At 43.4% G+C, this 12354-nt stretch overlaps 1 protein-coding gene across 2 annotated transcripts in view; it reads left to right on the top strand.

The window, feature by feature from the left end:
- Window positions 1-46: 46 nt before the first annotated feature.
- Window positions 47-12354, top strand: part of BRAP (BRCA1 associated protein) — a 39837-nt gene continuing 27529 nt past the window's right edge. The window contains exons 1-4 of one of the 2 annotated variants that reach the window (XM_047760369.1): window positions 47-325; window positions 2458-2619; window positions 4273-4471; window positions 6146-6335. In XM_047760369.1, the coding sequence (XP_047616325.1) occupies window positions 244-325; window positions 2458-2619; window positions 4273-4471; window positions 6146-6335 (633 nt within the window). In that variant the 5' untranslated portion in view covers window positions 47-243. Of the gene's footprint in view, window positions 604-2457; window positions 2620-4272; window positions 4472-6145; window positions 6336-12354 lie in introns of both variants that reach the window. The other variant, XM_047760370.1, reaches the window with a different exon arrangement.

Below are 12354 nucleotides of genomic sequence, written 5' to 3'. Positions count from 1 at the left end.
GCGCGTTGTGGTACGCGCATGCCTAACCTCAAGGGGTCAGCGACGGCAGCCGGGAGGCGGAAGTGGAGGTTGTTGTTGCTCCGGGGGTTGCCCACGGAGCTGCTGCTGCTGCTGCTGCTGCTGAGGTGGCGGCAGAGTCTCTGAGCCGTGGCGGCGCTTCCCGCACCCTGCCGCTCGGCCTCTCGGCTCATCTCCCAGCGTCGCCTGAGCCCGCCGGGGCCCGCGCCGGCCAGCGCCTGCCCTATGAGTGTGTCACTGGTTGTCATTCGCCTGGAGCTCGCAGAACACTCGCCGGTCCCCGCCGGCTTCAGCTTCAGCGCCGCGGGTGAGTTCGCAGCCTCGCCATCTCCCCCGCAGCCCTCGCCGGGCCCCCGGGGGTCGCTCTCTCAGAGTCTGGGTCCGGGGAAGGGCCGCGGAAAAGGTTTTCGTTCCAGCAGGAAGCCGAGAAGCGGTTGGCATCCCCCTCGTTCCATCCGTCCTCAGGAGGTCTTCCCAGAAGTCATCTCCCAGAAGCCTTACCCGGTCCCTCCTTCCTTGTGCCTCCCCACCGGGCCTCTGTTTGTATTTGGCGCTTCTCTCCGCCCTGGGTTAAAGCCAAGTCGTGTGAGTGGATTTCTTCTAGGCTTTGTGAAGCAAGGATTGGGTACCCAGCGACACTGAAGGCCGCTAATTTAGTTAAATCATTATGCTTTAGAAAAATACCCATTGAGGCGCTTTGTAGCAATAGTAATAATTACAACCAAAATTTATACATTTTCTAATCTCAGCACTATACTAAACACGTCGTGTGTACTGTTGTTTTGTTTTTTTTTCCAATTATCTTCGTAAAATCCTATCGGTTAGATGAGTATACAGACTGGAAAACTGAAGCCCAGGGACTAAGAGTCTTGCCTGCAATCATGTGTAAGTGGCAAAACTGCTATTCTAACTCAGCTGGGCTTGACAGTCTCAGCTCTTCATCACCAGCCATACCTCCTCTTCAGTGGAGCATGCAAGTATGACCCCTTTGAGACTCCAACAATTACCCGACAACAACAACATTCATTCAAGAAATACTCTTTGAATCCTCACTGTCACTTGGAGCTTTTTTTTTTTTTTTTTAATCTTTTTCTAGGGCCGAAACTGTGGCATATGGAGATTCCCAGGCTAGGGGTCTAATCAGAGCTGTAGCCACTGGCCTACACCAGGACCACAGCAGTGGGGGATCCAAGCCGCGTCTGCGACCTACACCACAGCTCAGGGCAACGCTGGATCCTTAACCCACTGAGCAAGGCCAGGGATCGAACCCGCAACCTCATGGTTTCTAGTTGGATTCGTTAACCACTGAGCCACGGCAGGAACTCCTCTTGGAGCTTTAATGTGTTCAGAAAGACGTGGTCCTTGCTTTAAGGCACTAGCAGTTCAGTACAGTTCATAGAGACAGATGAATTAAATAGAGAATAAATGTAGAATTACAGCTGTGGCAACTGTGGTGAAGGAAAGGAAGAGTTTGGTAAACTATTACAAGAGGATCTCTTTGGTCTAGGGAAGGGGACTGGGGCTGCTAGGGATGGTTGTTGGAAACTTCCCTGAGTATGTGAATTTTGGGGCTGCAAATTAAAAATTCAATATGGTTTAATTGGCTACTGCTTTCTGAAAGTCAACTAAATTGACATGGGCCACATAAATACTTATACATGGGTCAGTCATGAGTCATTGATCAATTTAATCAGCAAATATTTAAAGAGCTTCCAGTGTGTTCTGGGCACTGAGATGTGAAGTTCAGGGGATACAGTGGTGGGCGAAACAGCCCTGGTCTCTGCTCTAATAAAGCTTATTCTAAGAATATATCAGTCAGGTCTCTGAATTCCTTCTCCATATTTGTGTGTTTCAGTGATTTAAGACGATGATCACAAATTTTCAGGGTATGATGGCATAAGACTAACTCAGGGTATTTCAGAAGACTACCCCTAAACGTTTTTCAAAGTTTATTAGTGGACTTGATGCCTTCATTTAAGGCTCAATTAACAGTTTCACTCTACAGGTGTTATTAAAATGTTGGTTCACCTGATCATAATCACCATCAAAGCTCTTATCTAGTTCATCTGCTTTAAAGTGTACGGCTTTCAGAATTCCTGGTGTGCCACAGCAGGTTATTTTCCGCAGTTGTGGCTCAAATTCAATCCCTGGCCTGGAAACTTCCATATGCTGCGGGTGCGGCCAAAAATAAATAAATAAAGAATAAAGTGCATGGTTTTCAATAGAACACCCCTGCTTTTCTGTGCTGATTGCACTGGGCATTTATTGACTGTCAGGCACTAAAGGAGCGCCATAGGTGAGTGAGATGGACACTGTGAAGGCGTCTTTCAGTCTTAGGGGAGGGCAGCAAACCTAAAAGGGAAACCTACAGATGGATACATTGAGAGTGGAGAGGAACTTGTTTTATTATCAGGTATTAATCATTCACGTATTCTTTAGTGGGGGAAATGTCTGATGAGGAGATCAAAAAGAAGACACTAGCTTCAGCTGTAGCCTGTTTAGAAGGAAAGTCACCAGGAGAGAAAGCAGCACTCATACATCAGCATCTTGGCCGTCGAGAAATGACAGATATGATTATTGAGACCATGAAGTCCAACCCAGGTATGCTTCCTAAAACCCTAGATTGTCTCTTGTAACATAAGCCCATCATGGCCTGTTTTGTACATGGTGTGCATTGACCCCATGATTAAGTCCCACAGCATACTATTATCCTTTACTGCTTTGTGCCTTCCATGAGGTCATCAGGCTGCATTTCACTTTCTCTAAATATTTCTCCTAAATTAATCCTAACAAGCTGGGTTGAGAACTCTTCAGTGAGGAGAACTGCATACATATAGGTCAGTGGCAGATCACCTTGAATCCAGATAAGCATGTTGTGACATCCCCAAGCTCTGCTAGCTGATTCCTTTCAGGGGAGTGGATGTATATTGCATCTCCAGCATGGAGAACTGGTAGGTTTGGTTTTCAGACTTAAAAACTTTGAATATTTGTCCCACTTAAGAGTGCCTAATGGGAGTTCCTGTCATGGCTCAGTGGTTAATGAACCCGACTAGTATCCATGAGGACGCAGATTCAATTCCTAGCCTTGCTCAATGAGTTAAGGATCCGGCATTGTCGTGGCTGTGGTGTAGGTGGCCAGCTACAGCTCAGATTTGACCCCTAGCCTGGGAACCTCCATATGCCACAGTGCAGCCCTAAAAAGACAAAAGACAAAAAAAAGAGTGCCTAATGGAGGACATCTGCTGTGTTGTGTACTGTCACGTGTAAGGGCCGCTCCTGAGTTTCTGCAGGTGTTAATCACACTGGTGGGGAGTGGGTAGGCAGTGATCACTTTCAAGTTGAGGTGTTCCTACAACTCTGCTGTTCTTTGAATATACTTCTTAATGAAGTACATTACAATTTTTCTATCAAAGTTTATTTTTCTGGGTGTTCCCGTCATGGCTCAGTGGTTAACGAATCCAACTAGGAACCATGAAGTTGCAGGTTCGATCCCTGGCCTCACTCAGTGGGTAAGGATCTGGTATTGCCGAGAGCTGTGGTGTAGGTCGCAGATGCGGCTCGGATCCCGCGTTGCTGTGGCTGTGGTGTAGGCTGGCAGCTATAGCTCCTATTGGACCCCTAGCCTGGGAACCTCCATATGCCGAGGATGCAGCCCTAGAAAAGGCAAAAGATAGAGAAAAAAAAGTTTATTTTTCTGATTCAAAGTCTTTATCTAGTTAGAATCCTTTAGCATATTTCTTTATTTTATTTATTTATTTTTGCTTTTTTAGGGCCTCACCCCCAGCATATGGAGGTTCCCGGGCTAGGGGTCGAATCGGAGCTCCAGCTGGCAGCCTATACCACAGCCACAGCAGCTCGGGATCCAGGCTGAGTCTTCCACCTACACCGCAGCTCACGGCAACGCCGGATCCTTAACCCACTGAGCAAGGCCAGGGATCAAATCCACAACCTCATGGTTCCTAGTCGGATTCTTTTCCACTGCACCATGATGACATATTTCTTTTTTTAAATTATAGTTGATTTACAAAATTGTAATTTCCGCTCTACAGCAAAGTGACTTAGTTATACAAATATAGACATTTTTAAATTAATATTCTTTTCCATGGTTGTTTATTACAGGGTATTTAATATAGTTTCCTCTGCTAAACAGTAGGACCTTGTTTATCCATTCTATAGATAATAGCTTACATCTTCTAACCTCAGCCAGCACATTTCCTATCACTTTATAATCTGCTCATTTTTGGTTTGTGAAAGATGAGCTGGAAGCTACAGAGAAAGAAAGGAAGTCTTCAGAAGCATCCCCTACTGCACAGAGAAGTAAAGATCAAAGTAAAGAATGTGTAAACGCCGCTCCCGATTCTCCATCCAAACAGCTTCCAGACCAGATTTCCTTCTTCAGTGGAAACCCTTCAGTTGAAATAGTTCATGGTATTATGCATCTATATAAGACAAAGTAAGAAAACCCTCTTTTCTTTTGAGCTTATCTTTCGCCGTGGGGCAGAGGAAAATTTCTTGCCCTGAAGGGAAGTGGATGTTTTGTGTCAGAGGGATAGTACTTCCATATATTGTGTGTTAATTCTTAGATGTTTTATATTTGGTTAAATCTTGTTGATGGGGTCAAAGTTTATTATGAAAGATACATTTCTAGAGAAAATACCTAAGAAAATAATCCCTAAGAAGGTAGGCAGGCAGGCGTTTGAGAGATTGAAAGGAGGGAAGTTTTTTTTGTTGTTTTTTTTGTTTTGTTTTTTTTGTCTTTTTGTCTTTTTGCCTTTTCCAGGGCCACTCCCGCGCATATGGAGATTTCCAGGCTAGGGGTCTAATCAGAGCTGTAGCCGCCAGCCTACACCACAGCCACAGCAATGCAGGATCCGAGCCATGTCTGTGACCTACACCACAGCTCACAGCAATGCCAGATCCTTAACCTACTGAGCAAGGCCAGGGATCGAAACCACAACCTCATGGTTCCTAGTCAGATTCTTTTTTTTTTTTTTTGTCTTTTTGCCATTTCGTGGGCCGCTCCCTCGGCATATGGGAGGTTCCCAGGCTAGGGGTCGAATCGGAGCTGTAGCCACCAGCCTACACCAGAGCCACAGCAAAGTGGGATCCAAGCTTCGTCGGTGACCTACACCACAGCTCACGGCAACGCCGGATCGTTAACCCACTGAGCAAGGGCAGGGATCAAACCCACAAACTCATGGTTCCTAGTTGGATTTGTTAACCACTGCGCCACGACGGGAACTCTGGAAGGAAGATTTAAAAAAATAAATAAATAAAAATAGTAAATGATCCATAACATCGTTATAGTTTCTTATTCTCACAAAGTCATTACTAAAGAAGCTGTCAAGAAGTCACTTAATGAGTTGCAATTTCACCTCCTCTTTTTTCCTGTTTCTGTGGTCCAAACAAGGCTTGCTGGAGGCCAAAGGAAAGGAAGTGGTTTTCTAGATAGTCTATAAGCTGGGCCACCAGTTCCTTGAATAATTGGCAACTGATCTCTTTAAAGACTGTCCTTGTCCTGACTTGTTTGCTAGGTCCCCACTGAAACAGAATACTCAGGTAGCTCTTTTGGATCACAGCTTTTAAAGTGAGTTGGCAGCATTTCAGAAGCAGATTTCAATGTGGGAGTTTTTTTTCTCTCCCCTCTGTTCCAGACATTCCAACCCAGCAACACTTTCTGTAATCTTCAGAGTCGTCACCTCATGGTTCAGAATTCTCTATATTTAAAACTCTTTTCTCTTCTAGACCCTTTGAGAGAAGTCCATGGTTAGAGTTGTGCTTCTAAGTTATCTAATCATAGTCAATATTATTTAAGCTACAGAACACAAGCTGGAAATTTGCCTAATGGAGATGTATATCCATAAGAGCCTTTAACTGAAGGGTAAAAATATCAGTGGTGGGTATAATGTAGAACATATCAAAGCTTACCTTAAGCTCTGCTGGAGGTACGTTTAAGGGATTCTGCATTTTCCCATGTTGTGTGTATTTTCAAGTAAAATAACAATCTGTTTATAAGGTTTTACACTTTTTTTTTCCAATATTCTTGGCCATAAAAGTTGTCTAATTAGTGTTGTTTGAACTAACTATACCTTGTCTATTCAAGACAGTCTAATTATTGTCTTATTAGTAAGATGACCTCCTTAAAAGAAGATGTGAGGCGTAGTGCCATGCTGTGTATTCTCACAGTCCCTGCTACAATGACCAGTCATGACCTTATGAAGTTTGTCGCCCCATTTAATGAAGTAATTGAACAAATGAAAATCATCAGAGACTCTACTCCAAATCAATATATGGTGCTGATAAAGTTTAGTGCACAGGTAAAAGTTAAGATATTAAAAATCTCTTTGCCACAGCAACTGTGTTTTTGAAACTGTGTACTAGCCCTGTGTGATTTACAGTGTTTTGCACGTGATGTCTTCTAGGCTATTGATATCTTTTGGAGTATTATTATAACTCTAGAAATATTTCTAAAGAGTCTTGATATATTCTAGAATATTGTTATAATTGTAGAAATATTTCTAATTCAGCAGACATGCAATTCTGATGTGTACCTGCTTTATATATAAATCTGATTGAGTATGAAATCTCGGGGGGTGGGGTTGTTTATCCAGTAGTAACTATAGTTAGAACAGTAGTTCCCAACCTTTTTGAGGTTGATGCTGTATTATTACCTGGCATTATAAAACTGCCCCTGCTTCTCTCTTTCTCTTTTTAGTAGGTGTTCTTTGGTGCATTTTAGAAAATCTTTTTTTAGTTTTGGTGACAAGAGGAGTTTTATGACATTCCTTGAATTATTAAAGATGCTTTAGGTCTAGTTAGGAATCACTGCAACAGAGAAACAGAAACACTAAAAGAATGATGAGAATTCTCGTTGTGGCTCACCGGAAACGAATCTGACTAGTAACCATGAGGATGCAGGTTCTATCCCTAGCCTCACTCTGTGGGTTAAGAATCGGGCGTTGGCATGAGCTGTGGTGTAGGTTGCACATGCAGCTTGGGTCCCATGTGGCTGTGGCTGTGGGATAGGCCAGCAGCTACAGCTCCAGTTGGGTCCCCTAGCCTGGGAACCTCCATATGCCGCAGGTATGACCCCAAAAAGACACACACAAAAAAAGACGATATTTTAAGCTTGTGAAAGTACTTAACTTTTTTTTTTTTTTTTTTTTTTTGCTTTTTAGGATTGCACCTGTGGCATCGTACCCAGGCTAGGGGTCCAGTCAGACCTGTAGCTGCTGGCCACAGCCTACAGCCACAGCAACAAGGTTTCCAAGCTGCGTTTGCGACCTACACCACAGCTCACGGTAACGCCGGATCCTTAACCCACTGAGCCAGGGATTGAACTTGCATCCTCATGGATGCTAGTCAGATTTGTTAACCACTGAGCCACTACGAGAACTCCAGTACTTGCATATTTTAACAGAGGTTTTAATTTAGGAAGGTTTTGCCATCCAATCCATTTCTTGTTGGATTAAGCATCATTTTGCGTGAGTCTCAGTTCTAGAAATGATAGATACTCTCTTGGTTTTACATTTTCATTCTTAGAAGTATGCATGTTTCTATATGAATATAAAAATGATGTAATCTTTAGGTATTACTCAGGTTATTAAAGGGCTGCTTTATCCATAGGTTTCATTCATTTTGGTGTAACGTTTTGTTTTTTTGGCCATACCTATGGCATTCAAAAGTTCCTAGGCCAGGCCTCAAACCCACGCCACAGCAGTGGCAATACCAGATCCTTAACCTGGTGAGCTACAAGGGAACTCCTGTTTTTATTTTTTATGTCCTGTTATATTTTGAACTTTCACTAGGTTTTGAAATGCATCTTCTTTCTCACCTCACTGATGAACAGCCTTCCTAAATTTGCCACAGATAAACACTTACAACTTATGGATGGATAAAGATATGGGTGTGCCTCTAGGCTCATTTGCCATTGCCTCTGACCAGACACCAAGTTGACACAAGGCCCACTTGTCATCTCCTCATTACAAAAATCCAGAGTTGACAGCAATAGCAGCCATTCACTGGCCAAGGGGAAAGAATTTAGAGAATTGGATTATATTTGTACCCATTCAGGCGGTCACTGAAAAAGAATCCTTAATGTAGAATTCTGTGTACAAGAGGGTACACAGATGTTATCTTTAAATGCAACACACCTGGAGTTCCCGCTGTGGCACAGTGGGTTAACAGTCTGGCTTGTCTCCATGGAGGTGCAGGTTTGATCCTCAGCCCGGCATAGTGGCCTAGGTTGCAGCTCTGGCCTAGGAACTTCCACAGCCCTAGGAACTTCTGCATGCCATGGGGGTGGCTGAAAAAGAAAAAAAAAAAAAGTTATTAAGCTTAACTAATAAATCTATTTGAAGTTGTCCATCTGAAAAAAGATGTCACAGAAAGCATTAATGAGACAAAATAAAGAAATAAAATCAAACAGTTAAAAAAACAACAACAGCAAAGCACCACACCTTTGAAGGAGACATTTAAAACGTGCTTCACTGGTCCTGTAGGCTTAGCCTTACAAGTTGATATTGAGAACAGAGAAGAGCCCTTAACAGCTGCTTTCACTGACTGCTAAAGACCTTCCAAGGTCACTGAGGAGCTTTGCAAACAATGGGCAAGTGTTATGTTAAATCTTAAATCTAATGATATTGATGATAACATGCAACCTTTATTGACTGCTTATTCTGTGCCACTCATTCTGCTGAGTGACTCTCATGAATTATGTCATATAATCCTCACTGCTGCCCTGTGCCACCAATTGTTGTTATCCTTGTTTTACATATGACGAAACTGACTGCAGAGAGAGGTTAGTGATTTGGCAGGGTTATACAGCTAGAAATAAGTGACTAAACTGGAATTTTGGTCCTCACTTTTAATCCCTAGTGTGTAGTCCTCTTCCAGCAGGAGTGGGATGAAAGTATGGAGAAGGGAAGAGGTTCACTGTTTGCAAAAAATTGTGTAATGGCAATATTTTACCTAGAGCTTTTACTGAACAAGCAGGGGTGATCAGCAAGTAACACAAGGAAAATCCCAGAAACAGATTGGGAGCAAAATGTTTAAGAATGTATTAGACTTTTGGAATTCCTCTCATGGCTCAGTGGTTAGCGAATCCAACTAGGAACCATGAGGTTGTGGGTTCGGTCCCTGGTCTTGCTCAGTGGGTTAAGGATCCAGCATTGCCCTGAGCTGTGGTGTAGGTCGCAGACGAGGCTCAGATCCGGCATTGCTGTGGCTCTGGCCTAGGCTGGTGGCTGTAGCTCCGATTTTACCCCTAGCCTGGGAACTTCCATATGCCTCAAGTGCCGGCCCTAAAAAGTAGAAAAAAACAAAGCAAAACAAAAAAACCCCACAAACTTCCCTGTAGCACATGCCATCCTTTGCAGTCTGCATATAGGGCTGTGGAAATTTTGTTACTGGATTTTTTTGTTTTTTTGGTTTGTTTTTTGGGTTTTTTGTTTTGTTCTTTTATCTTTTATTTTGGGGCCACACCCATAGCATATGGAGATTCACAGGCTAGGGGTCCAATTGGAGCTGTAGCTGCTGGCCTACATGCAGCCACAGCCACAGCAACACCAAATCCAAGCCACATCTGTGACCTACACCACAGCTTATGGCAACACTAGATCCTCAACCCACTGACTGAGGCCGGGGATCAAACCTGCATCTTCATGGATGTTAGTCAGATTCATTTACACTGCACCAATACAGTAACTCTAATTTTGTTACTCTTAATGGATTTTCTTTGTACTTATACTATTATTTCTCCACCTCTGTCCTTATACCAAGTGCAGATTGCTTAAGTTGACAGGATACTCTGATACAGCTTTCTACTACACGCTCTATGGGCATAGAACCCTTGACCTTGGTATTATGCATTTTATAGCTTTTCTGTAATGCTGGATCTTAGGGTCCGAGGCTTATCCTGTCAGGGATTTATTGCACCCTAATGAGAATAGACTCAATAGTCACCAACCCTTAAGGACTTACTAGATGCCAGGCCTGTACTAATTGCTTTCATGCATTAGCTCTGAATCCTCTCAACTATGCCATGAGGTAGGTGTCATAAAACATAGATAAGCCACTTGCCCAAGGCTGCACAGCTAGTAAGTGTCAGAGTTAGGATTCAAACACAGGCAGCCTGACTCCATGGCCTGGGCAGGTAACTTTCTTTTTATTCCTTAAGTTTCTGTTGGCCTTAGCTTTCTTTATGCTGGAGGTGTTAGATGTGCCTGCAGAGTTGTTCTGTGACCTTTAGAAAAGAAACATAGTCTTCTAGTAAGGAATTTGTAATTCGGGGTACAGGAAGTCAGAAGAGGGTTGAATTTTGTAAATCTTTGGGACAAAAGAGAACATAACCTGTCAATGGAGTTTGTTGGCTCATTTTCATTTGTACTCTTTCATTCATAGGCCTATGAGACCCCTCTTTTGAGAAGTAAAAGTATGGTCTCAGCACTAATTGATCACTGGGACAGTAAAGGGACCTTGATCATAATAGATTTTTCTTTTTCTTTTCATCCTGAGAAGAAAACAATAAAATCAAAAGACTGGGGGGGGGGGGACAGGGTTTCTTTAAACCTGGGGTTCTATACTCAAAAAAAGAGTTGTCTGTGTTTTTTTGGCAGTTGGCTTTTGTGTTGTGCTTTTCAGTGGTGGGTTGAAATAAGAACCATGTGTATTTTGTTCCCTGCTCTTGTCCTGTTGCTAGCACAGTGCCTGGCATATGCTGGGTGCTCAGTAAATATGCCAGCAAGTGAAGCTACAGTTCTAAGACCAGGATTTTAAAGAAGAGAACAATGTGTTCAAACATATGCTTCTTTAATATAGCTAACTCCCCCCAAAAAGGAATGATGTATCTGGTGTTGTGTAGGTTTTGTCACGTTCCCAGTATCACAAACCTTGTCCCTTCCTCTGAGGAGGCTCTGTGGCTGAGGAGCACCTACAAAGCTGGAGGTATTTGGAGGGGCCTCTGGTCTTCAGCTGCCACCACTCCTTTTCATGCAAGAGGCCATCAAGAGCTATCCCAGGGCCCTCATTTCCCTCGTGCGTGAGTCCAGTTGCTCACTGCTGCTTATTAATTGGAAAACACCTCAGGAAAAAGCTATTGCTCTTGAAAAATGGGAGAAGCTATTTGGGGCTGCTGCTTCATAGTATTAAAGAGATTCATTATGCAAAAACTAGCTTTTAACATTTTAAAGCTCAAATGCACTGTACCTAATACACAGATTGTTTCCTTAAGGAAAGCTTCTCCCCACATCCCCATAACAAAATCCCAAAATCTGTGTTCAGAATTGATCAGATTGATCATCCTTCCTTAGTGGCTTAGCTTGCTTGATCATATTAAGAAAGATAAATAGTCAAGAATCCACACTTGAATTATATTACGGGAGTGAAATTAAAAGCTGCTAAAAAACTTAAAGTGGCTATAAGATTCAGAACCCTGCAAGGGTAGACAGCCAGAACTATTTTTGCCTTCCTAGAGGTTCACTGTGTGGCATTTCCTTTTGCAGAGCATCCTTGCTCTCTTTAAGCAGCTTGTCTTTAGTGGTAGGGCCAAAGCACAGAGCTTGCTATGTTTGGGCTAATGCCTGTGTGGGAGTGAACTCTAGGCAAGCCTTGGCCTCTCAGCTGCCTCTAAAAACTGCTGAGCTTTAAAGACTGGAATTGTCTCTTTGTTACTTTCTACTAAGGCTAGACTAGAGGGTTTGGTTTACTTCTGTCCACATACACAGATGCGTATGCACCTCTGCAGCTTTTCCTGCAGGGGACTATTTCCACAGATTTCATCTGTCTTCCACCCAAGGGGACAAGATGTTAGTATTTTATATTATTTTATTTATTTGGCTTTTTAGGGCTGCACCCACGGCATATGGAGATTCCTAGGCTAGGGGTCAAATCAGAGCTGTAGCCGCTGGCATCCTTAACCCACTGAGCAAGGCCAGGGATTGAACCTGCGTCTTCATGAATACTAGTCAGATTTGTTTCTGCTGAGCCACGACAAGAACTCAAGGACTGTTAGTGTTTTATTTTTATTTATTTATTTATTTATTTTGTCTTTTTGCCATTTCTTGGGCGGCTCCCGTGGCATGTGGAGGTTCCCAGGCTAGGAGTTGAATCAGAGCCATAGCCGCTGGCCTACGCCAGAACCACAGCAACACAGGATCCGAGCCGCGTCTGCAACCTACACCACAGCTCACAGCAACGCCGGATCCTTAACCCACTGAGCAAGGGCAGGGACTGAACCTGCAACCTCATGGTTCCTAGTTGGCTTCGTTAACCACTGAGCCACGACAGGAACTCCAAGGACTGTTAGTGTTTTAAAGGCTGGTTCATCTTGAACCTCTT

The sequence above is a fragment of the Phacochoerus africanus genome, chromosome 15, assembly GCF_016906955.1.
Source record: "Phacochoerus africanus isolate WHEZ1 chromosome 15, ROS_Pafr_v1, whole genome shotgun sequence".
In the NCBI taxonomy this organism is placed as follows: Eukaryota; Metazoa; Chordata; class Mammalia; order Artiodactyla; family Suidae; genus Phacochoerus; species Phacochoerus africanus.
This window is presented reverse-complemented; position numbering and strand designations above follow the sequence as displayed.